The sequence below is a fragment of the Perna viridis genome, chromosome 4 (genome assembly GCF_037379345.1).
Source record: "Perna viridis isolate PV_CMFRI_1.1 ecotype Kerala chromosome 4, ASM3737934v1, whole genome shotgun sequence".
NCBI classification, from domain to species: Eukaryota; Metazoa; Mollusca; class Bivalvia; order Mytilida; family Mytilidae; genus Perna; species Perna viridis.
In genome coordinates, this window is record NC_142448.1 from 30,650,528 (window position 1) to 30,678,490 (window position 27,963).

General features: G+C 30.7%; 1 protein-coding gene across 14 annotated transcripts; it reads right to left on the minus strand.

Annotated features, from left to right (window-relative positions):
• Positions 1–138: 138 nt before the first annotated feature.
• LOC148619712 (uncharacterized) lies at positions 139–26,324 on the minus strand. 14 transcript variants are annotated; one of them, XM_088579915.1, is made up of 26 exons: positions 26,203–26,324; positions 24,114–24,221; positions 23,141–23,254; positions 21,621–21,737; positions 20,009–20,122; positions 18,040–18,153; positions 17,587–17,700; positions 14,636–14,749; positions 14,026–14,139; positions 13,213–13,326; positions 12,736–12,849; positions 10,855–10,968; positions 8,782–8,895; positions 7,902–8,015; positions 7,254–7,367; positions 6,900–7,013; positions 6,000–6,113; positions 5,382–5,498; positions 4,966–5,079; positions 4,332–4,445; positions 4,005–4,121; positions 2,974–3,090; positions 2,510–2,623; positions 2,076–2,192; positions 1,572–1,679; positions 139–208 (listed from the first exon to the last, which is right to left on the minus strand). In XM_088579915.1, the coding sequence occupies exons 1-26, from the start codon at positions 26,270–26,272 to the stop codon at positions 180–182; spliced, it is 2,838 nt and encodes a 945-aa protein (XP_088436041.1). In that variant the 5' UTR covers positions 26,273–26,324; the 3' UTR covers positions 139–179. The 14 variants fall into 14 exon arrangements, with proteins under 14 accessions (XP_088436041.1, XP_088436046.1, XP_088436045.1 ...); XM_088579920.1 differs by lacking the exon at positions 14,636–14,749; XM_088579919.1 differs by lacking the exon at positions 13,213–13,326.
• Between the last annotated feature and the right edge of the window lie 1,639 nt (positions 26,325–27,963).

A 27,963-nucleotide genomic window follows, 5' to 3' on the forward strand; every position in this document is an offset into this window, starting at 1 on the left:
GTTTAGTGTTTGAAATATTTTTTGTGTCTATTACTGTATGGATTCTATCGCTCTGTTTTTCCTTTGTCTTTTCACGTCAAATTTTAAGAAAAGCAAGAAGAGATGAATGTGTTTGGTAGGGAAAATTAGACAAACACGTTAAACAGAAGCAAATTTAATTACTGTCAGATTGATTTCATTTATCTTTTATAGTAGTACTTGGCTTTACCTGTAAGAAGAAAAAATAATACAACTGTATTACGCCCTGCAAAACTAAAGTCTTTAAATGTCATTGACATGTACATCTCATAAGAAAGGTAACGATGAATGTTTGATCTGTATTGTTTACATTCTATGTGGACATTTGCTACAGTTTGACTTAAGCCCCCAACTCTGCCTAAAATGCTGTGAAAATTTCGTAATGCAAAGTTAAAAACTGGCATAATTTAAGTGCAAAAATGAAATATCTTAAATCACATAAAGTTGAAAAAAGCAATCCAATGGTCAAAAGTCTTCGTTTCCTGAGAAGTTTATTGTATTTAAGCCTTAAATGCCAGTTAATGAAATCAAATTTTAAGTGAAATTGCCTTTATATAATAAATCTTGTCGTTTTTCGTTCCGAAAATTGCATCGATCTATTCCGACTTAGGGTAACTACACATTTTACTACTCTTTAAATATTTTTTTGCGTGTCGTTTATATAGTAAATCAAAATTATGTGTCTTGATAACAAACTAAAGTGGTCATGCACATCGTGTGATTATGGAGAGTTGTGAGGACCACTTGTGCATTCCCCCAAGCTTATCAACATTATTATGCATATATACTATACATGACATAGGATGTTTGAAAAATAATTTAACATAATGATAACCACGATTAATTTGAATGTCAAATTAAAAATGTATACCCCCTTTCAGGCGATTTACGTATTTTTGCTTTTTTTTATTATGATACGTCAAACTTCTTAATTGTACTTACAAGGTTGGTGTATATTCTGAATATTTTTAACTTCATAGATTGCTTACATTTTAATTACTTAACTGAATTTGAAACAACAGAAAAATGATACACCTTCCACTTTATACCTAGAAACGGAAACTTAAACAACACAAAACGTTTGAAATTAAAAATATGATTCATTGTTTTAATTCTAATGTTGATTTCTAGTGTATGTGTTCGTATGAATCAGGTAAAATAGGAAAAATCTGAACAATACATGTCAAAAAACCAATAGATTTGACAATATAATTTCACTCATTTATACTTTATTTGAAAAGATCGACCATTAGTTGATCTCTGCATCACTGGATTTGCTCAGAAACACCTACTCATATTACCGATTTATCAATCCTTATAGTAAAAAAATATCAGAAAGCACACCCGACCAATTAAGTTTCTTTTCATTCTTGTCTTTATTGATATTGTGAATTGTTACATTTTTTTTACATTAGCAAACCATATTCTGTCTTTCTATTGCATTTCAATTTTCATAGTCATTTTTCAAGTTCACAACTGATTCTGTACTTTAATCAAGTAGGTTGAAGAAAGTAATGATCAGCAGTTCTAGGTGTACTTAACAAATGTCTTACGTTGACAATGTCCACCGGTAAAACCTTTTTGACACCGGCAACTCCATTTATATTTGTTGCATAAACACCTTCCACCATTGAAACATCCTCCGCATTTATCAACTCTCTCTACGAAAATTCATTTGACTGTTAATTGTTTTGGACTCCATTTTTGTTTAGGTCTCTTTCATTTTAGTTGATTCGTTATTGTTACAGCTGTTTCAGTATACACGATTATAATTGCAGTAACGTATTTTATCTTTTTTTCATAAGGTTTGAGTATCTAAATTATTTATTAGTGTGTTTATCTTCCATTGAAAAAGAATGATTCCTCGTACTTGTTGCTTTGCTTGTAATATAATATAAATCCTTTCACATTATTTGAATTCGTGTATGCATCATATAAAGGATGATGAAAATAAAATAATATAAAGATTGTATCAGGTCCATATTACAGTAAGATTAAGACGCCGTATATACTATGAACAACGAAAATAAGTTCTAGTATAATATTTTAAATCTTACTTTGACACCTGTTTCCAGTCCATCCGTCCCTGCAGCGGCACTTGAACATAAGGCCACCCAAGCATTGACAAAAGCCGCCATGTAGACAAGGTCTAGCATCACAAGGATTAATTTTTTCTGAAAATAACATGCATGATTATTTTATTTTAGCTTTCAGAGTCCGTTAAGTTATGAACTTATCATACTAAATATTCTACTTGTTTAACTACAATTAATAGTGGAAATCGATTGACAATTGAAATATTTTAAAAATAAGGACAGAAAATCAAGGTGCTATGATATGAAATCGAAAATAAGTTCACCTTCATCTTAGTTTGTTCAAATTTATAGGAAACAATAACTAAAACAATGTACAAGGCACGATTTGAATTCAGACTTTTTTAATTTCGCCTTTTATATTCTGTTTTTTTTTTACCAGATTATTCTAATCTTACTTTCACAGTTGTATCCGGTATAGCCTCGTTTGCATGTACATTTGTAGAATGGTTTACAATTTATTGATGAACAGAAACCACCGTTTTGGCATGGCTTTCTACTACAAGGGCTTACTACAATACAAAATTGCTTTCAATTGTAATTATAAGTTGAATACATATGAGACAAGAAACAAAATTTGCTTCAAACTAAAAACTGATAGTTAATTGCAAACACATAAAAGTATTACGTTTTGAGAAATTAACAACAGGTACCTGGATAAAAAAAAATAAATAACAATATCCATGTTACGTTTATGTTCTTAATCTTTTTGTTTACATTTGCCAGTGTGAGAGGGATAAAAAAATCACTGTAAGATCTAAGATGAACACTTGTGGAGGGCATTGATTCATTGAAATTTTACGGTATGTAATACTTTTTGGACTTATGTTCGCTTGGTCCATTGCCCTTGTATTAAACTTACTTTCGCAGTTTTCCCCAGTGTATCCATTGTTGCATTTGCATTTGTAACCACGGTAACCAAGAGGTAAACATTCTCCCTCGTTCTGGCAAGGTTTTGATGCACATGGATTAGGCTTGACTACAATGAATCAGAGAATGATTTGGTGAAATGCAACAAATACAATATCGTCTAACCAATATCGTCTGACCATATCTGGTCATTAAAATGAACTAAAGCCTTTAAACATTCATTTTCCGAATATTTATATAGTATATTATGGTTTGACTAGTATTACGTTTCAAGAAAATCCATAGTATTTTGCCTGTACACCTTACAAAATTTATAAATATCATTTATTTTTATTAAAACATACATTTTCTGTACATTTATTACGATTATTATTGTTATTGTTGTTTAAATCAATCACTTTTAGCCGACATGCATACACTTAATCACACCCCTAGACGAATACCGCGCCTCTACTCGTAATACACTTGATGTATAGTAATGTTATAATATGCGACTAAAGGCAATGACATGTCAAAATCTGTATCACATGCAATATCAACGTTCGAACTATATCCTCCGAGAGCTGGCTGCCCTTGGAAAAATATAGGAATCTCGGGTTTAACGGCACGTGATACAAATTTTGACATGTATTATTCTGTATATACACAGTATTACTTTTGTTTTTGTGTTTACAAAACATAGAGGACACTATATAGTAAAGAACATAATCTGCATTAGTTCTATCGTATAACTTTAAAACCACTGAGCGCAATATTTGAGTCCGACAGGTAGTAGATGTATTCTACTTTACAAAAATAAAAGACAAAATACTGGTCAGTTCGGAGCCCAGGAAAGTCGTTGCAAGTTAACAAGGAACTAAGGCGTCACTCAACCTATGGTCAGTGGCATATCTACCGGTATAAACGTTCCTGCTAATAACTTTATTTCCTTTTAGGTTACAACAAAAAATAGAAACAAACTGAAAACAAATGATTAACCCCTTCTCTATGAAACATATGTCCCGTGTAACTAGTAAATCTTACTTTGACAGCGCCGTCCAGTGAAACCGTTTACACAAATACATTTATAAAAGTATGGTGAAACTCCAGAAATGATACATTTTCCACTGTTTTCACAAGGAGCACTATAACAAGGGTCCTCTGAAAGTGAAAAAAATGATCCATTAATGATAGGTCGTTATCCATTTCCTAAGAGAAAGAATAGTACAGCTCTTGATTTAAGGAAATACGTACAGATATACTTTCTTCCTGTCTGTAGCAATGATATTTGTGTCACTTTTTTTATCTCCTGCCTTCATATCTGTGTGCAAATAAATGAATAAATCACCTGATATTATAGCTGAAACTTACTGTCACATATTGAACCAGTATATCCATTCTTACAACTGCACTTGTAGTAGGGATCTGTAGCAGAAACTGAACAAACACCTTTGTTTTGACAAGGTCGAGAATAACAGGCGTCATCTGAAAAACAAAGGAAATCAATTTTGTCTACTTGTTATTTAGCGAACAACTAACACTAAATTGGTGATACAACATTAGCCATGTATTCGCGTAAATAACACATTTTTTTCTCTGTGGACATATATACCTTAATTATTACACATGAAAGTTGGTAAGTTGGTGTCCTTACTTTTTTAAATTATCAAATGGTTAGTAAAATATTTGTGAAAATATAGAGAGTAGATTTCCATTATGTATTCAAAATTTTGAAATTACATAATGACAATGATTACAGATATGTTTTACAACTTCTACAGAAACAAACACTATATTACTGTATCGATCGGTTAAGGTTTCAAGCATCTCCGATATAATCTTATACGAGAAAATAGAGAAAACAACTGTGACACTCACTGTAACGATGCAATGTAGCAATAGGTTAGCTTTTCTACACTTAATTAAGATCTTACTTAGTTTTGTAGAGAAAATAAAAACGCATTTATTCATTAAATGATAACTATAAAAAAACATCATGTCTTACTTTGACATTGATCTCCTGTGTATCCATCCTTACAAACACATGAGTAGAAAGGTTTAGAATTTGTAGCAGTGCATGTTCCCTGATTTTTACATGGATATTTACTGCATGGACTCTCTACAAGACACCAAAGTCAATATTTGATACCAGCCTTATTCAATTTTTTATATGTTTGTTGCGCAATCTAGTCAACAAGAACATGTGGTCATTCCGTTTTTTTACCAAAGGGGACTTCCCTGTTCTGTTGATGTTATCCTGAACAAATGAAATATGCAAATTTAGTCCAATCTCGATGAAAACAGAAAGTGTAAAATAATGTTAGAAAAAATAAACTAGATGTTAGTTTTAGTTTTAAATAACGGTATCCTTATCATTACATGTTATGTCTGCTATAAAATAATTAACATGTGTTATAATACCTGTGCACTGGTCTCCTGTGTAACCATTAACACATTTACACTTGTAGTTGTAGTAACCAATGCGAATGCATTCACCTTCATTAGCACATGGCTTGGAAGCACAAGGATCAGGCTTGACTAGACAATGAGAAATAAAATACATTCGCAATAATAGTCGTTGGCATGTATTTCAGTATTTGATAATTGTAATTAACATAATCTTTGTGGGCTTATATTTTAAATATTCAAAAAATAAAAGATATACTGTTACCAACTACAATCATAGATAAACGCCTGAGGTTTCTCGTTAAAGGTTAATTTCTATTTCAAATTTTTTATGCATTGAAATTGTCCATAGCCGAACTACCCTTATATATATATTGAAATAATAATCTATATACAGTAATATTTTTAAATCATACTTTTTCTAATGTTGCATAGAAACAAAAATACTCATCCTATTCCATTTTAAGTGTTTCCAAAATGGAAATATTCATGATGAGTAAAAGATCATTAAAATTAAGCCAATTGCGGAGATTATCTTTTTTTACAACGAGTGCAATATTCTAAATTATAACGGTTTTCCCGAATAATAAATGAATGAAAATGTCAAGCCAAACTATTTTTAAGAACTCTTACTTTCACAGTTACTTCCAGTGAATCCTTTTATGCATATACATTTATAAAATGGATTAGAAGACGCTAATATACATTTCCCATTGTTTTGGCAAGGTCCAGAATCGCAAGGGCTAGCTGTATAATAAATTAAAGAATATCATTGTTATTTTTTTTCTTGTGATAACAATTAAAGAATGTTCTTTTTTTTTTGTAATTTTCTAACATTAATTGTTTTAATGTGTTCAGAGGACAAGCAAGTATTACTGGAAATTTTGAAGATTTTAATTAACTTCTACGAATCAAATACATATATTAACTAATATTACCATGAATCACCACTTGCAAGTTGCATATATACGTTCGTAATTTTTACACGTAACAAAACATTATGGAATTTTGAAATATCTCAGTAAATAATTTTTATTTTTCAAAAATCTAAATTTAGCTTTATCTTTTTCTTTAACTTTAATATTTTACATATATCTATGCATGAAATGTAAGTAATTTCGTGTGCCTTTTATTACAGAAACTACGAAAAACAATATCCTTATTATTTAGCGTTGAAAATTGATATAAAACATACTAACAAATAGAAAAAGAGAATCAATATATGCTTGTATTATATTTGTTTTCCAACTATTAAGAAAAATAACCTATGTTTGTTTTATATCGATGCTTGTCTTAAAAAACTCGTTTAAGACATTTTTTAGTTACTAATTACTAAAATATTATTTTGTTGTTGTTACGATTATACCTGAACTACACCAATCATAGAAATACGTTATGTTTTAATGTTGAAATAAACACTATAATATACGATTGTTTTTGAACGAATGAAAATTTATTAATCGAGTTATAAATAAATTTGAATGATTTTTCTTATTTAACACTAATTTGAATTTGTTTTTCGAATGTCCTTACTTGTACATGTGTTCCCAGTGAAGCCATCTCGACAAGTACAAGTGAAGTAAGGAGCAGAAGTAGATATAGAACATGTACCACCGTTCTCACACGGACGAGAATCACACAGACTTGCTACAAAAGACACCAACTACTTATATTAAGTTATCATTGTGCATTCTTTTGTGGCATTCATTTTGATAAAATTGAATGAGAATTGAATGTCTGTTATGAAACATAAAAGAAGTAGAATCATTGTAATAATTTGGTCAGTAAGATATATTTCATCATTTTAAATTATCAATATAATAAAACAGAAATAGTAAAAAAAAGTGATATTTATAAAACACTCTGAAAACTAAATTGAAACCTTACTTTGACATTTGCCCCCGGTATAGCCACCTTTACAAGCACATTTGTAGTAAGGTGAAGAACTAGATACTGAACATGTACCTCCGTTTAAGCAAGGTCCCGAATCACAGGGACTAGCTACAAGAAAATAGGATCTTTACGTAGAAGAAACTTTGATATTAAACAAGTAACCTATTTATTTTCAATAAATATTACTTAACTTTTACTTTTATTCTGAGATTTAAAAGCTTCAAATGTCGTTCTTTTTTTTTATCTACGTCGTACGTATAAGTAGACTTATGAAAGAAATTCCTGTTCGAAAATTGTTATATTGTTTTGTTTTATACAAAAGTATAATGGTTAAAAACTTTGAAACTATTTTTTTACACTGCACAGGTATAATTATTCTAATCTTTCCGTTGACTCCTTTTTTACAATTATACAATAAGAAATAAGAAGGAATTGACAGTAATACTGCCAATTGTTCGCGGATTTAATTCAATTCACAAGGATAAATTTGTTGTTGCTAAAATAAGTTTGTTTTCACCCAATTATGTTCTTTTTATCAGTTAATTTTTTTTCCATGGAAGGAAAAACGGGTTGAAACAATAAGCCAGTTTATAATATCCTTCATTTCGTGATATCGTTAACAATGATTAAGTGAAATCTTACTTTCACATTTGTCCCCAGTATAACCATTTTTACAAATACATGTGTAGTAAGGTGCAGAACTAGATACCGAACATGTGCCTTCGTTTAAGCAAGGTCCAGAAGCGCAGGGGCTAGCTGTAAGATATAATTTAATTTCAATTTATGCAAAATGTACTCAAAAATTTCATTTTACAATGCCCTTGTATTTTCGAGAAAAAAAAAACCAATTATTCACTTAAAATATTCAGTTGTTATGGCTTGTAACAATAACTTAAAAAATCACTCTTTTATTCGATGAAGGATGATTTTGAAAAAAAATGTTTTGTAATTGTTGGAAGTATTTGTCCTATGCTGAAATTGTAAAGCTATCTATATACTTAAAACCATTTTAACTCATGTTTTCTTTGTATTGGGAATAAGAAATTATGAAAAAAATACATTGTTGCTGCATTATTTTATCTTTAATAAAAAAGAAATAAATATCTTGAATACTAAAAATATTAAAAAAAAAACAATTACTGAGCCACAAATACCTACATACTTTTTAATAGGCGCTACATTTCATTTTGACATGAACACAGAGAGTAATTCAACCATATTTGCAGTAAAGAACAGAACAAAAACCTTAATGTTCGCAATTATATTTGTGTAGAATGATGGTGAAAGACATGTCTTTTTATCTCTCGTTCATCGATTATATTTTAAGGAGGTCATTCGTGTTAGTAGGAATCCTTCAATACGGGAAATTCCTAGAATTATTTTTTGCAATTTAAGAAAGGCCTTTTTACTACGGTTCGTCTTTATCCATATGAATAATAATCTTTGACATAATATCTGATAAAAAAACCACTTTTATTTTTCCTCTCTCGTAATTTAATACACAATAAAAGTGAAATCTTACTTTCACATTTGTTCCCACTATAACCATTTTTACAAATACATTTGTAGTAAGGTACAGAACTAGATACCGAACATGCGCCTTCGTTTAAACAAGGTCCAGAAACGCAGGGGCTAGCTGTAAAAGGAATGTTATTTCAATTTATGCAAAATATTAAATCAACATGCTATTTTACAATCCTTTTTATTTTGAAGATGACTTTTGAGAAAAAAATAAAAATGATAAGAAACTGTTTTGACGAAGTGCAATACAAAGAAAATTAAGACCAATATTGTTTAATTAATCAAGCCGTCGTAGTTGGTGCAATTTGGCCGATATCTTAAAATTGTCAACCTGCAAAAATAATTTTAAAATCAATTATCGTAAAGTTCTCCGTATTGGGAATAAAAAGGTGATGCAAGAAAACCAATAGTACAGCCTTTGCTGCAACATTATAAACAAGTTGGACTGGAAATAATTATTAAATATTCAAATAATTACTTAAATATATTAATTGTTTTTTTTAAGATACATTATTTTTTTCTCGTACTTTTACATTAACTACTTGTATAGCGATTTTTTCCACCATGCAGTCAGCAGAAATACAAATAAAAATAAAATGAGAAATCCCACCGATTTTGCACAGAATTAAAGGAATTAATACCAGCAATCTGTGTTCTTTCTCTTTCGGTAAATTCTACATGTATATTTGTTTTCGAATGAGACAGTTCAACAGTGTCAATAATGGTCTTCCAACGTTAATTTGCAAATTGATTTATAATTAAAGTAGTAGACCTGGGTTACCTCCAAAAGTTTCCCATAATTTAATTTTCTTTAAATATGAACATGACATTACACTAACTGTAGCGCATCATTTGTCAATGTTTTAAGAAAATTTATCGTGCAGATTTTGAACAATGAAAACTAAAATATTGTTATTTTAAGAAATATAAACCATTAGACAAACTGAACCATATCTGGTATTTTAGGGTCATTTTATTATATATTTAGATAAATAACTGAATATTGAGTCAAATTCACTTCAAAGGGATTTATACATCAGATTTAATATGGAATTTGTTTTATCCATTTGTAGAAGAGATACTAGGCTTTTAATATACCAAAATAACAAAGAAGGGGGAAGTTTTCAGCTATTTGCTTAAATAAAAACCTCTATTTTGCAATAAAAAAAAATCCATGATTCAATTTTCATACTAAACTTATATCATATGGGCTATACATATGCAAATCAATAAACACATTTTTAGAAAAGCTGATAGTGTATTTTTTTTTTATTGATTATAGTGTAAGGCATTGGAATGTTTTTGAAAATAATATATCATTATGGCTAAAATCATGTCAATATTCAATAAAGTTACCAAATATCAAAATATGATAACTTATATTGATGAAAAGATTGATTGATTGTTGGGGTGTATCGAAGGGACATTCTGATATGCTTAACATAGTTTAATGCTCGATCACAGTGTGCTGGATAGAGTAATATGCTGACCAAATTATCTAAATAAAAAAGGAAGCTTGAAGTCTCGTACAAAATTATTAAAAAAGTATATTTTTGTCTCTAAAAAAGCTAATGAGTTTTGACAAGGTTATTGTTTAGCCATAGTGTCTCATGACAGAGATTATTTTCACATTTCAAAATTAATTTTTATTCAAAGATTTGCAGTAGAAGGCATCATTTCAAACGTTTTCCCACCTTATAAAAATATAGCCCTCAAAGTACCCATTGGAAATATTTAATCAATACTTTTAAAAAGCAGAGTTATTGGGACTGGCATCTGTTCTAGAAGTTGAACCCAGGGAGCTATTTCCCTTTAACATCAGTATCACTTTGAAGCTTGTATACTATAAGTTCTTCAAACGCACTAATGACTAGAATCCTTTTAGTTTGGATTTCCTCCCTTACCCCAGGTCTACTACCTAAATGAAGCAACATTTTACAAAAATCGATCATGCAACTGAATGTCTTTTATCAAGAAGAGAGAGAGAGAGGGAGAAAACACTTTCAATTTATATGAGAACAGTATATAGTTTTAGGATTTCTTGATATAATGAACAATAAAAATTAAATCTTACTTTCACATTTGTCCCCAGTATAACCATTTTTACAAATACATTTGTAGTAAGGTGCAGAACTATATACTGAACATGCGCCTTCGTTTAAGCAAGGTCCAGAATCGCAAGGGCTAGCTGTAAGATATAATTTAATTTCAATTTATGCACAAATACAACACCAAAACTTTATTTTGCAATCCTCTTGTATGTAAAGGTTATTTTTTTGTGAAAAAGACGAGAAAAAGTAATTGAACACATATGTTTCACCTCCTAAAACGTATGGCTTTCCCTATTGTACGTGTATCGAGCGCAGCTTGTGTGTGTATCTTGAGATCCTGTAACGTGCAGAATCAGAGTTTGTTTAATATCGAAAACAATAATATGTTAACAAATGCTTGTTTTTGTCATCCGTAAACGTAATGTGCATGTGTATTTTATGAAAATTTAATTTATTGTTGATAATTTTATGACCTCACACCAATCAAAAAGGTATCATTTAAATGTGTTTCCATTGATTCATGTATGCCAAAATTTGCATTTTCAAGAGTTTTTTTTTAAGACCAACAAGAAGATGTTAAAATTATCCGAAACGCTATAGTACTTGAGAATCGGGAATGTTTTAACAAGTTTCTGAAAGTTTGAAATTTCATACACTCAGATCAATGAAAATGCATTCACAATGTAACATTCATGACATAAAACGACATTAAAAAGATAAAAAAAACTCCACCCTCTCCTTTTTTATAAAAAAATTTAAATATACCTATATAACACCGAAAAGGAGTATATGTTACCAATCCTTTATAAAATGTTGATATTCATATACTCCATATACCAAAGAATTGTGTTCCCCATGATCCAAATGTAACAAATGTGGAATTTGTTAGATGAAAATTTCATATTTTTTATTATCAGTCATTCAACCAGTCAAAAATACTATATTACCTAAAATATTGAGTATACTTTATTATATCAATATTTGTTTACTACAAGACCAAAGAAAACGTTTTTTCCAATGTACTACGTGTAATTATTTCTTTTTTAGACAAATGAGTAGGGATCGCAGTAGTTAAAATAACTATATTACATCATAATCAAGTATATTGTACCAAACATGTATAAAAATTTGATGTTTTCGTACTCCCAGATCAATGAACCAATGAAAATGCGTTCCACGTGATTCATATATAACAATAAAATGACTTTTTTCGCAAAAAAGTACATTCTGTTCATGTTCAAATAAACTTGATGGAACTCAAAAATACTTGATTACCTAAACTTTAAGTTTATTTTATCCCAAATATATAAACTTTTGGTATATCTATATTTCTAGATCAATAAAATGGTTCAATGGAAAACAAAAATTGACAGTTTGCAGATACTTTTGTCTTCGGTCGTTCTAAAGGTTTTATTATAGAACATTAGACTTTTTTGATAAAATGTTAGAATGTTTAAACCCGGAACAAATTTTCAAGGAAAACAATAATACTTATTGCGTTAAACCAATATCGAAATTACACGAAGAAAGGATATCGCATCTTTTATGAAACTTTTAAGTATGATGGCAATGTTAATTTTTTGATAAAGATAAATAGCGAATACATCGAATTGAAACCCAGAACTGTTTGAATGTGTAACAGTATTGACGACAGAATCATATTTTCGTAAATTGTTTGTGATTGCATTGTAAAACTGTATGATTATATAAATGACGATGTTCTCTTCATGCTAAAAATACGTATAGAATACTAGATCGTCAAAGTTACGTTTCGCAATTTGATATTGAAATTTAGCAACAACCAAAAAGAAAACTTACTCTTGACACGATCGGGTTTTTGAAAAATGAATTTTGGTATTTTTTTCCATATTGTAATATTATTCACCATAAAAATGAAATCTTACTTTCACATTTGCTCCCGGTATAACCATTTTTACAATTACATTTGTAGTAAGGTGCAGAACTAGATACCGAACATGCGCCTTCGTTTAAGCAAGGTCCAGAAGCGCAAGGGCTAGCTACAAAATGAATTATTGTATTTTAAATAATGTAATATATAACCATATTTTAATTATAAAAGCTGTGATTAAAACATCAATCAACTTGAACTTGTTATAGAAATATTACTACTGCTCATGATGAAAGTTATGCTTCTATTATAATGTATACTATTGAAAGAAAATATATTGCTATTATGATTATTTTAAGAGATAAGTTAATTAAATAATACTGCTACTTTCATCTATCCCAATGTTCAATACTTAATACACATGCACAAATGAAATAGAAATACGTTTCTTTTATAAAAGCTTTACCGAACAATAAATGTTTTTAATTATGACATTTGTAACAATATGACAAACGACTTTAGAAAACCTTACTTTGACATATGTTTCCAGTATATCCGCCTTTACAAGTACAAGTGAAATAAGGAGATGAATTTGAAACTGAACATGTGCCGCTGTTAAGGCATGGTCCAGAATCACAGGGACTAGCTGTAAAAGAATAGCTTTAAATATGCCTAAACGTTTTAAATGTTAACACTAATCAATGACATTAATGTGATAGGTTGATAATTCTTTAATTGAAACTCGTAAAAATGCACCTAAATATGTTTTTTTAAATTGAAAGTATCCATTAACTGTATCCAGAAACATAGCCAAAAGAGCAACACAAAAGTAATATAAAAACTAAATTTAAACCCAAAAGAAAATGTCTAAAACTTATTTAACACAAGGTATTATCGTTTTTTTTACAGAGCACAAATTTTGTTATCCCAATTTGCATTTGTATCTAGGGTAAGGACTAATACATTTAAATTTATTGTAAGTAACAGAACGATAAGCTAAACGTTATCGTTTATTAAGGGTTTGAATTGCATGTATAGCTAAAATTTTACTTGTACTTAAGTTGGATTCCATTTTTACAGTTAGGTTGTTTGAATTGCCAAAAAAAAAAAATATATTTATATATATCCCTTTAAAGTTTTTATCCAATTTATTTGGATTCAAACACGATGCCATTATACTATCATGATGATAAACTATAAAAAAATGTGTTTTAAGATTTCAATTCATTCCTAAGATACCAGTATTTTTGATGATTAAAAAACCACACAAGCCAAATTCGTTTTATAATATTTAATACATTCGCATATATAAGTCATTGGAATGAAAGCTAAAACAAAACCTTACTTTGACATTTGTTCCCAGTGTAGCCACCTTCACATATACATGTGTAGTAAGGGGCCGATTTTGAAACTGAGCATGTGCCACTGTTAAGGCATGGTCCGGAATCACAGGGACTGGCTACAAGAAAATTCCTTTATTCAGTTAAGTATGTTTTTGCTAAATACTTATGAAGTTGCTTCGATCTATGTAAAACGACCACCTTCCATGGCTACACCATGTTCAAAATTCCAAAGTAATTGTGCAAAACAATTTACGTTTACTACAACATATCTTATAACTTTTTAGGATCACATTAATTCCTATCTGTGCGTTGACATTTGTCCGAGACAAACTATATATGCAACCACATTTGAAGTAAAAACGGAACGAAAACTCTTCAATGTTTTAGCGCATCATGAATAATGCAAATATATGCGTTTCTTGTCCACAAAATCGGATGATTTGTGTTACGAATCCTAAGTAAGGCAATTTTAAAAACACCATAAAAACAAATATCTTCTCTTTGTGGAAAAATAATCCCAAATTATTATTTTACTATTCTGTATAGTTCTATAATTAATATCTTTTCAAAAGTTATTTTGCAATATCAAGCACAATGAAATTGAAATCTTACTTCCACATTTGTCCCCAGTATAACCATTTTTACAAATACATTTGTAGTAAGGTGCAGAACTAGATACAGAACATGTGCCTTCGTTTAAGCAAGGTCCAGAATCGCAGGGACTAGCTGTAAGAGAGAATTTGATTCCACTATCTGAGAATTATAAACCAACATACGTGTATTCAATCTTTTTATTCGTATGTTTTATTTTTGGGTAAAAGATGAAATATAGTTTGAAAGGTCAGGTAAGTTTTGACAGTTGGAAGCATCACATACATGTATGCCGCTATTCGTGATAGTTCAATATCACAGGAACTATCCACAAATGTAGATTTTTTTAAATTAGAGAACGCTAATGTTTTACAATTGGTCAAATCGTTACAGTAAGTTTTGGTGGATATTCTGAAATTGTAAACATGCTAAAATTCATGTACAACAAATGTATATTTACGTGTTCTATATTTGAAATTTGAGGTAATGAAAAAAAAATTGAAAAAAAAAATCCTTGCTGGAAATAAATCGAAGAGTTTTATATAGAATGCAAGAGATAAAAAAAATAAAAAGCAATTTCTTGGACAAAACTCTTTTTGCCTATTTAAAAAAACACTTTTAATTTACGTACGTTGACATTTAACACCAGAAAAGCTAGTTATATTTTCATATTTGTAAAAAAAAATCAGATGCTAAACATACTCCACTACTTTGGAGCATAAGCAGATGTGCAGGTCCCAGCTGTAAAATGGAATGTAATTTAAGAGTTAGTAAGGGCACCAAAATTCTAGCGGAAATCAAAAGAATTAAATCCAGGGACAAAGACGAGGCACGGAAAACAGATAAACACGACAAAGAACATAAAGTAAATAAAATAATATATACAAAGTAACCAAAGTAAATGAGCAACTCGGACACCACTGAAAACTGAATGCATGGACAATGTGCACTGGTAGGGTAACCGTCCTCTGCTTTTCTAGAAACACCCACCGAGTTGCTCATAAAAAGTCAAGTCCGGGGTAGATGAGAGAGGAACAGACAAACTATAACAGGTAGAAAAAACCAGTTTAGATGAATATACCGTAACGATCAACAAGTTCAATTTCAATAGCGTCATAAACCTGTCCCAGAAGCCTTATTGTTAGAAACCTAGTGATACAAAGCGTCTACGTTGTTACAGCAAGCTGTGGCATAAAGTATGGGTTGTGATATGAAAACCTCATACGCAGGTGATAAAGGGATGTTGTCACAGATGAAAGGAATGTTGAAAATTCTGAATAAAAATTCATCACGTTTGTCGTAAAGTCAATAGTTTTACTTTACCATCGATCTCTAAGTGTAGGTAAAGATATGTGTCTGTAGTATCCTTTATCTCAAATTTTTTGGGGTAGATGCGATGTAAAATATCCCCGAAACTAAGATCGTTTCACAATAGTTTATTTTATTTGTTTACTATCAAAGTATGAACAAAAACAAACTTATTAAGTTCATTGAGATATTTCATAAAATTGGCTAACATTTGAAAGGTGATTGAAGAAATCAGACGTTATAAGGGTAGTTCATTTTACCTTTAATCCAATGTTTTTTTTTCTTTTGATTACATTTGTTTAATCTATCCTAGATCATTTACAAATGTGATGATGTAATAAATGTTTTAAAATATCGCAAAGCCATATATATGGATACTTGCAATTCATAATGGCATTTTATGTTTTATAAAACGCATTTGGATTGTAGTTTGACAACCTATTTCTAAACAGTTTGTACCGGTAGGAATATACTTGATGTCTTTCTTTGACAAATATCACCAATATAACTATTAAAAAAAATACAATATGATTTAAAAGCGTGAAACCGGACGCAACAAATCTTCAACACAACGCAATATTACACATCTACTTTATCACATTGCTAGAGACGTGTTACAGCACTAGAAAAAAAAACATCAATCACAAATACACACGTACGAACATATCTGTCAGTCGTAAGCTAAAATGTTATCTATTAAAACTATTTAATTATGAATCATCAGCAACAAAGCACTTTCATTTCATCGACTGGTTTGCAACATAAATGTCATTTGATAAAAACATACATATTATTCCAATTTTTACACCTTCCTACTTTGAGGTCATGTACACACAAACATTTGTTTTACTGGAAAGAACCAAAATTTATTCAATTTTCCAGTATATACCGTCAAAAACGGGTCAAAGATAGAAATTGCCGAGTTTCATTAAACAGGATGTAGATATCCGACAAGCATGACCTCGGATGTCACGATATGAGACCCGTACTTGATGCTGGATAGCAAATATCAACACGTTTCTGAGAAAAAATGTTATGAAAAAATTGCCCCACCTGTCCAACGCCCAACGCCCGCCCGACCAAAATACTATCACCCGATTTTCACTATGTAAAATTCTATAGAAAGCACAAAATATCATACAAATATATTAAAAAGGTAAAAGGATGACACAAGTCTTCCAGAACATCGAGAATTTTCTTTTTTACTATTTCCGACAGAAATTGTCGGTATAAATGATGGAAATTACTCATTCTTGCAAAATATACTTATAATGCGTAGACGCACTCGGAATTTTTTTTTATGTGAAGATTAAAGGAATGATTGATTCTTTTTTATTTTGAAATGTTTGTTTTACATCAGATTTAACCGTATTTATAACACAAAGTGAAGACCACTTTTTAAATGATAGAAATTATGAGTGGAACTTTTATAAAGAGGTTTTATCAAAGGTGATTCATGGTAAAATTTAACTGTATTGGAAAAGTGTAGTTGCAAACATTAACCCCCAATGTTGCATTAGATATGATTAAAACAATAACGAGAAGTGACAACATTACCGAACTGATTTGCAAATCTCAATCAGCTTTTTTTTTTGTTTTATCAAATTACTAATGTCTAATAGTCAATTAAAGTACCCCTCAAATACGAAGAATTTACGTCTTACTTTGACAGTTATCACCGGTGTAACCTTTTGTACAAATGCATGTATAATAAGGAGCTGAACCGGACACTAAACATTTTCCTTCATTTTGGCATGGTCCTGACTTGCATGGGCTGTCTGAACGAAAGCAATGAGAAATAGAAATAATGACCTTTTACACAAGATCGAATCTTATTGAATTTATTGTATCATTTGTTTTCATTTAACTTAATAACAAAAATAGCAACACACATTAGACAAAAAAAGAAATCGAAGTTTTAATTGTAATTAGAAGGAAGTAAGCAAAATAATATTTATATTTAAAAGGTCTGTCATTCGCCATTTAAGGATGTTCATTTTCAACCTTTAGACGACTTTCGTTCCATTATCGATAATCAAGTATGGTGTCGCCTTTTGTTTTGATTTGTATATTAAATGATGCCTTGATATGTTCGATAATGCATAAATAATACCCACTTTCACACCTTGGTCCGGTGTAGCCATTTACACATTTACATCTGTAGTATGGGAAAGAACCATAATTAAAACATTGGCCGCCGTTTAAACAAGGACTAGAGCTGCATGGGGGTACTGCAAAGAAAACAAATTAATATGAAATGGAACAAAAACATGTTAGCTATTTGCACATGAACAAGAATTATAGGATATCTTGTAGCTATTAGGTTGATGCAAAATGACGAAGAAACTTGAAGATTGACTAAAAATCAGGGTAAAACATTTTTTTTCAGCGCAATTTTCTAACAAAATATTCTAGTTTTCATTTTCAGAATTAAAACGCGTAAACGGTTGTTTTCAACACATTTAAAATATGAGGAGAAGAATAAAGATATAATGATTGCTACAGAAATGGACAGATCACTTATTCGACGTGGCAGTGGTGGTGTCTGTAGAAAGGTTGTCCTTCAAGTCATGAAAGCCTTTTTAATTGGTGTTTAATACTAGATCAGCTTTTCAGAGTCATTTCAACGTATGGAGAAGCACATTGTATTAAAAATGATTGATATTAATTCTGATTTTCATCAGTTCAACTTGATATAAAAGGAAGTGGGAGCGTGGTTTGTGTCAAAAAGACACAATTGGAAAAAAAAGATAAGACTACAAATAATCATGGGGTTTCAATGAACAGTGAAAACTTTCCCCCACACACACCGTCTGGATACGACTAGACAATTAAAACAACTAGTTCAGATAAACAAGTATCACACAATACCCTATGAATATAAAAACAAAATTTAAAATCACAATAGATAATGAAACCGTAGAGGTTCCTGGTTTGGGAAACACGCAAATGATGCAGTGAAAATAAATTACACATCTGGCAGACACACAAACACACTCGATAAATGTACGAAATTGATATAGCTAAATCTCGCATTTTTTTTTTTCAGTTTTTAAGCCTTACACATATTTTCTATATTCTTTCACATAAACACATGTATTTTTATTGTACTATGCGATCAATACTTAGCTATTATTCAATTGAAATAAATGTCAAGTAAATGAAATCCGGTAATACACCTCACTTGCATAATTAGTTGGCGGAGTGTCTTTACTACGATCATACATTTGTATGAGCCATATTGCAAAATACAAGCGGAAAAAGAAATTTTTTAACATGCCAAAGAACCCTTTTCACCCTACGACGTTTTGATATAATTATAATTTTCCGAAACCATTACACCTTTCCTCTCTTGTTTTGAATTTACATTTAGAAATCGAAATTCGTAGCATACCGAGCAGTGTATATTCCATAGATGAGTTAATGGTGAAGAAAACTGTTTAAAACAGCTTAAATCTAGAACGATGTATTCACGTTAATGAACGAAACTGAATTAAAACATCACAAAATGAACTTAAACTGGTCAATTAGTGTTCTTTATCTTATATTAGTTATTACAAGAACAGCTGTGGATAATAATATGCATAAATGTGGAAATCAAATCATTCATACTAGGCAGGAAGATAAGTATTAAGTGAACTGGCGAAATCAAGGGTAAATATATTCCTTTCTAAATACAGGCATTTCGAAGGGACACGATACGCTAAGCTGTTTTTTTTTCATTTATACGTGTCAAACCTTCGGCTTCCAAAGTGTCCAAACATTACAAAAAAAAAAAAAAAAAAAAAAAAAAAAAATACTACTAGCAGTTACAAAAATGTCAGGTCCGCACTTCGATTATGCTGATTGACAGGTTCAGCCGGACCAAATGGCTCATCAATTGGTTTACTTTCTAAACTACCTTCGGAAAGCTTTTTCCGATTTACGTTTCATGTGACTGTTATCCATTTAAGATATAACAATAGAAAAGCGATTTTCTTCTTCAAATATCATGTTTACAAAACATCAATTAGCTGATAATATTGTTTTCATTCATTAAGTTAATCATCGCATTCATATATCGACGAAATGTCAAACAAAACCTACTTTCGCAATTTTTTCCCGTGTAACCTGGTCGACATCGGCATTTGTAATACGGTGATGATAATGATCCTATACAAGTTCCACCGTTGGTACATGGGTTAGGACCACAGGCATAATCTACAAAAATACAATCTTGATTTGATAAAAAGTGTATGTTTTTTTAACATTCCACATCAAAACAATATTGCTTATTTGGTTTAAGTTTATACGCGTCTTGAATTGGACAAGATTGCTATAAGTACTTTAATGCTCTGTTTTTATTCATGTCATGAATTCTAACAGAATTTGTTACATCAATACGGTTGTGTTTAACCACAGGCTGGTCATTTATGTCGCATTGTTTTACCCGAGTGAAAGCAAGGAATACAACGACATAAATTCCAGCCCGTGGTAAAACAATGATAAAATTTAGTTTCCGTCATTTATTTCGATTCTAATATTGTATAACCGGTTTTGTTTTCAATGTTTTGATATATGCACGAAATGATGTTCATTCGCACGTGTTTATCTTTTTGTCACCCTGGCTGTGGTCTAAAGAGGTTTGAAGCACGTCATATTAGAAACATGTACAATTCATAACAATATTTTTACAAAAGAAAGAATTGAATTACCAATCAGTTTCAAAGGAGATATATTCAATAGATTGTTTGCTGTCGAGAAAGTTGAAAATAGACAATAAGGTTTTCTATTGTTGAAAATGTAACAAACTAAGTCGTTGTTGAATAAAAATGACGGAAAAGAATGTTCGTCTACACTTCATAACAAAACAAAATACCAGATATGGAAGACATTCAACCAACGTTTTCGTGAGAGTTTGGTTCACAAGAACTACTATTATTGATCAATTTGAAAACTGGCCAAAAATACAGAGCTCCTACAAATACTTTGCAAAATGAGGGTACAGTATGCATATTTAGTTTTCAGATATTCTACCAAATATAGGATATATCAGACGGGCGGATTCAGTAGATATTGGCTTACAAGGGATTAAAGACGGCGTCTATGATTTTGCCCCTTTGTTGTTTCTCGATGGGCACCCTACATGCAAAAATGCAAAAACATTAATAACTTTTAATGCACAATGATGACATTACTTTTTTTCATTCAAACAGCTGCCCACCAAATAATCATTATATGAAGGGAATAATAAAAAGACCGAAATATTGCAACTTAAAAAAATATTTTTGAAGAATAGTTCATACTGTTAAAATACCTCAAAGAGTTTCCGTAACAATTGTAGTATTTATCATAATAAAATAGATTAGCATTGGTCAGGTAAGTATTGCCACATGCATTGCACTCGAAACAACAAACATTATTTATATTAGTAGTCGGCTCATGTCGTAGATTTTTCTTGAATAAGACTAGCTTACGAAATCAAGAGTTGCTTCGCAAATTGACTTGATTTTGTACATTTGCAACTCGGATATCATAGTAGACATACATGAATTGCATACAAAATAAATTCTCAATAATATTGCACGCATTATGCATTGTACTAAACACTATGCACGATCTAAGTTGATTTGTTAGAAAAAAAATGCTATTGCATAACACCAATGGCTACTTCTATATGTAAAATTTGAACAAAATGTTTAAAATTCATGTTTCTTACTTTGACAGCATGTCCCAAAATAACCGGGTTTGCAGTAACAATTGTACCCTTTGTAGCCTCTAGCTTCACATCTGCCGTTGTTTTGGCAAGGTTTTTTAGCGCATGGATCTGGTTTTCCTACAAAAATAAGCATAACAATGAGTGAAAAAAAATTTCAACTCGAATGGGAAAGTTCCACTTCCTATTGACCAAACTTTACGACAAACGTGATGACTTTTCATTCAAACTTTCATTTCATCTGTGGCAACATTCCTTCAGCACCTGCGTATGGAGTGTTCATATCACAACTCATACGTTATGCCAGAGCTTGCCGAGACTATGCAGACTTTTTGTATCGCGCTAGAATTCTAACAAATAGGCTTCTCTGGATCAGGATTATGTGGCTACAAGATATTGAAGTCATCACTACAGAAGTTTTATGGCCGTCATCATGAACTCGTGGATCGTTACGGCGTATCCATCTGCGCCATGAAAACTGTTTTGTTCAACGTGTCATAGTTTTCCTTTCCTCTTCCGTCTATCCCGGATTTAACTTTTTATGAGCAACTTCGCGGTTGTTTCTAGAAAAGCAGAGGACACTAACCCTACCGGTACACCTGGTCCATGCTCCCAGTTTTTAGTTGAGTCCGAGTTGCTCATTTGCTTTTGTTACTTTGTATGTATGATTTTAGTTACTCTATGTTCTTTGTTGTGTGTGTCTGTTTTTTCTATGTCTGGTCTTTGTCCCAGATTACATTATTTTGATTACCGCTATAACCTTGGTTCCCTTGATTACTCCTTGAAACGTTTTAATCACAAATATGTTCAAATGTAATGGCCTCTAAGAATAATAAAAATGATCGTTCGTTATTTGATCTTAAAAACATTGAATTTCTACCAAAGTGTTATCGTTGGTGCAGTATAATACAAACATTTAACGAGTAAATGTAACTTGTTCCTTTGGAAAATTTAATCTGCGTACATTTTTGAAAGTATTATTGTTATTGATACATATTATACGGATCCCCCGTTGTTTTTGTATTGTTAAGACTTTTAATAGATAGTTTTAGAATATAGATTTCAAACAGATACTTGTGAATTGCACGTTGATTCTCAAAACATCAATAACGGTATATATTTATACGAAGTATATTATCCTAAAAAAAAAACCAACAAAGAGACGAAACCAAAAAAAAAAAAAAAAAAAAAAATGAAGTATTAAAAAAACAGTTTTTATAGACATCAGATCCCATAAAAGAAATATAAGCTCCACGATATAACTAGTGGCTGCGTGTATTTGATTTTTTTTCAAATTAAAAAATTAAGGCCAATGAATAATCAGAAAACAGTCACCCCTTTGATTTATTTTTTGACTAGTATTACTCTCTTTTGAAGTAACAGTAGTTTCGTTTACTTAAATATTTCTACATCTGTGAAAACATAACCGAAAAAAATACTTGTACACTAAGACAACACTGTTACTATCTTTTAATACATGTACAAAGTATATTTAGTCGTACTTATATTCTAAAGCAACTTACGTTCACATCGTGTCCCGGAAAAACCATATTTACAAAAACACTTGAAGAATGGATAACTATAACATGTGCGACAGCTGCCACTGTTCATACATGGGTTTGGTGAACATGCACTTCCTTTCAACAAAACAAATGCAGTTTTATTCACCTGACATTGTAAGTACTTTCATACCTACGACAAGACTAGATAAGAACACTATTTAGTGTGAACAAAATGATATCTAGTATAGCCGATATCCATTGAATTCAAGCTTCAATACATTAGGTACATGTAAAGTGAAAAACAATATTATGATTGAATATTACTAATTAAAAGCCAGTTATATCAATTTATATTTATGCACAATTTTACAATGATACTCACTCTTGTATACAGCAGGGAGAGGTTCGTTGACTTATCTGTCGTTTGCATGATATTTATGTTTGTGCGTGTTTTTATCGATTAGTATCGGAGATTGAGATTGTGGATGGACCTGATTTAAATTTTGGAGAATACGTAAAACGTTTACATTTTTTTCTATTCAGGAATATTGGTTCTGTACGATTTATGTCCTGTTGTTTATTTTTGAATCTAATATAAAATTTCGATTCCGCCGTTTGATCGATGTACCCTCCTCCATATTACACTTGAAAAGTGCTTATATTTTACAAATCAGGCAAATTTCAGGTACTTAGAAATAATGTTCTTATAAAATGTTAATGTCTTTCTTTGTTGAAAAATTATAACCTCTGTTCTGCATAGTGTTGCAGAGAAAATAAAAAAAAATAAATAGAAGGAGTAAAACGTGAATAAGTGTTTTTGTTTTCGAGACATTTTAAACAAAACTTTAAATCTTATACCAAAAGAGGTATAGCAATGCTTATCTAGGTAATATGCATTTTAAAGTCATGCTTGTACAAAAATAGTTCAACTTCAGTCACTCTTCTTACATTCACTGATACTAAATACGTGCAGTAGGAATTCAGTAGTACTTACGTTCACATCTGGTCCCTCTGCATCCTCGTATACAGGTACACTTAAAACCTGATCCTGATATACCACATTTTCCTCCATGGATACAAGGATTTGGTGAGCATGGATTTTCTAAAAAAGAAGTGGAAATAAAAATAACTCTATTAATACTAAACACTAAGAATTTCAATCATATTTTTTAGAATTAAAATAATATAAATAACGCAAAAGTAGTCTTATTTTTAATGCAATGTAAGATTATATTAATCAGTGAATCGTATTGCAACTGTATTTGGGTTAATCGTACTGATTTTTATACTGATAAATAATTCGTTTATTTGATCTTTCACAGGTTTCAAACTTGATGGAAACTCTTTTTAAAGTAAATATACATTATGTTTCTTTGAAAAGCCCATGTAGCCTAATCGTATTTGAAATATTGTAATCAATAAATTAGCTTTTTGTACGCAGGTCCCAACATTTTTATTTTTGAATTCGTATGAGCTGGATTGTTGGTGAACAATTCGCATTGGAGTGAACAAATATAAAACTTACTTCAGAGAAGAATAACATCGGCACTTTTGGAAAATCGCCGGAAAAATTCAATTAAAATGAATATTGCATCGTGCTTATTAAAAAAATGAAAGCATTAAATGCTGAATAGAAGTTCTAAACCTAACGCTTAATTTCCTAGCTTGATAAATATCCAATCTGCTTATTTTTGTCATCAATTCACGTTTCGATTCAACATAATAACTGTACCAGTAGTGATCAAGGGAACCACGTTTCTAATGGAAATCTGAGAATGTATTTTTAGGGACAAAGACCAGACATGGGAATAAGGGTAACAGCAAAATTACCGAACAATAATGCGATTCATAATCAAGTCAAGTCCAAAACATATCTGGCAAAATAGAAATTACACCATTAGAGCAGCTGGTACCGCAATTTTTCTGACTTGATACAGACATTTCAAACGAAATGATGGGTTAAAATGTAGATTTTACTGCGCGCTTAACCTCTCTCTTCCATTACGGCGTGAATTAAAAAGCATTTGCCTGTTATTGCCATAATCGGTAAATCAGCGGTAACATCTGCACAAAGAACAACTACAAAAACAATCATTACTCAGAGTATCTTAGAGTATTTACAACCAAGGACTGATATCTAAAAAAAACTTGGCAAGAGACGCATTTCCTCATACCCCTGATTCGGGAGACAGGAAAATAAACACACGCAACAAAAAACACAAGATAACCAAACCTTATACGTTCAAAGCAACAACAGTGAATGAGCAATTCGGACTCAATTAAAACTTGGAGCATTGACAAGGTGAAGTTGAAGGGTAAGCGTCATCTCCTTTACTAGAAACATCCGACGAGCGGCTCATAAAAGGCAAGTCCGAGGTAGACGAAAGAGGAAAGGAAAACTATGTTATATTAAGACTGTTTTATTACTCTAATTTTAATTAGCTTATTCCATAACGATTTTGCAGATGAACATTGGTTCAGATATCACTATTTAAAAAAAGATTTAGATTTAAAACAGCCATTATATATCATTAAATATCAAATATTTAAATTATCGTTTTTAGAATCGTTTACCAGTTTGCTTTTTTTGACGTGTCAAATATGGAGATTTTTTTCTTTACCGAGTTCTTCACAAATATACAGATAAATGAATTTTAATGACCAAGTAAAATTAGTAAGTACATGGAACACAACACCAATTAGCCTATCGTGATCCCTTGTCCATGCATGACAAAATAACTAAATTTTCATTTATGTTAACTTTAAAAAAATATATATAAGCAAATCCATTCCGCATTTGGTTGTAAAAAAATACGAATAAATGATATTTATCTTGTTTGGCAAAGTAAATTTTGTACATACTAAAACACGCAATATTCGCATTACGTGTTCTTTCCACAATAACGTACATGATTGTAATATTGCACGATATAAATCTTATATGTTAGAGCATACGGAAAAGATAACACATTTTAACTCCAAAACTTACGTTTATTAAAAGGTTGTCTATGGTATTATACGCGTTCCTCTTAATCTTTGTTTTCGACATATAATATGAATTATCTACATAAAAACATACTTACTTGGTTTATAATAATATGCATGCGCATAACACACGCTCAATATCACTGCAAACACTGCTAACTTGATCATTTTGGTTGTATAAAAATGCCCGAACTGATGTTTTACCAGACAAACTCAATAGTTTATATACTTTTTGACTGGAAACATACTTCATTAAATCCTAAAGCCCACTTCATATGATATGTTTATACTGATATATTTGTTGTTGCAAAAGCGATTTGAATAATGTTACATTGTTTTATTCGATATTCACAGGAATATTATTACCTTTTTTAAATATCAAATGGGTTTGGCAATTATCAGTTCTTTATTAGCTATACACATTTTCAACCTGTTACGAAAAGATGTTTCCTGGATCACCTTCACGTTACGTTAGCCTTAAACCAGCCGGTAAATTTAGAATTTACTTTAATCTGAATACTTTTTTCTATTTCAATTATATTTAGCGAATAATTTATCAACAACAAAACTGATTTTCGGTATTTTTGTCGTTTTTCGGCAATCAATCAGCAATTTCTTATTGGTCTCTACTTAATTTGACAACATATTAACGTATCACTTGTTTAGTTATGTTAACATAGAAATTCAACTTTGCAGAAAATCTTTCACTATAATTGCAAACATTGATTATCTTGTATAGTTTGGCATTGAATTAGTTGCTCTGGTGGCAGAGACATACAGAATATTTGTCAAAATCTGTATATCATGCTGTATAAACCCGATATCCCACCAAGGATCACCGATGTTAGGGTCTCAGATTATTAAATATTGGCAACCCCCCCCCCCAAAAAAAAAAAAAAAAAAACAATATTTGATCTGCCATGTCTATTTCATCATATTCTTCAGATGTGCTCCGGCTTAGGGATGCGATGCAGGGTATGCGGTATAGGCCTTGGGATACAGTAAATGGTATGATAAAATGGTAGAGGGTTTAAACAATGCATATACCAAACATATATATTTTTGTCTTAATATATGATATAATATAATTCATTCTCTCTTTTTTGGTCGTGTCCTATTGTAATTTATTTTGCATCATTAGCAATGGAGACGTGCAAATGTTATTCGTGTGAAATTGAGCAATCAAAAATATACTTGTTTTTTTTTTAGTAATCTAATATTTTCAAGGTAACAGACTTTTCATTTAATATAAGCTCATACTTACTTATCTAGCGTTAAAACCATGTTTAATTTGTGTTGAAAATGTTTATCAACTTGTAAGATTATTATACAAGCGCCGACATTATAATCCATGAAGAATTTTACGAAAGTCGGCCGTGTTCTTGAAACGTGAGGTCATTTTTTAATTGACATGTATCACAAGAATTCTTTGGTTATGAGGCGCTTTTTATTGACGATTTTTTTTTAAATGTTTGATGAGAGAGAAAGCTGATTATAAATGTTAATACCTTCTTTTCTTGATTTTGCACTTGTGAATAATTCATACACAATTAAATCTGTCTTCAGTGGAAAGTAAAAAAAAATTGTTCTTGTTATTGTGGAAAGAACACGCAAGACTCCAAAGAAAAAGAGTGTTTGAAAAAGTAAAATGAGCAAGAGATAGAATATGCAAATTCATACTGTAACAAAGAGTAATCAAGGGAACCAAGGTTGTAGCGGTAATCAAAAGAATGTAATCCAGGGACTAAACCAGACGTGGAAAACAGACATACACAACAAAGAACATAAAATAACTAAAATCATACACACAAAGAAACAAAAGCAAATGAGCAACTCAGACTCTACTAAAAACTGATAGC

Excerpts from the sequence above, each read along its gene's own strand:
- LOC148619712 (XM_088579915.1), bottom strand. The coding sequence starts at position 26,272 with ATGATCAAGTTAGCAGTGTTTGCAGTGATATTGAGCGTGTGTTATGCG. Across the intron at positions 14,140-14,635 it reads TACTGGGGACAAATGTGGAA|CCAGTCCCTGTGATTCCGGA; the intron begins GTAAGATTTCAA and ends ATTTTCTTGTAG. Across the intron at positions 10,969-12,735 it reads TACCGGGAGCAAATGTGAAA|CTAGCCCTTGCGATTCTGGA; the intron begins GTAAGATTTCAT and ends TATATCTTACAG.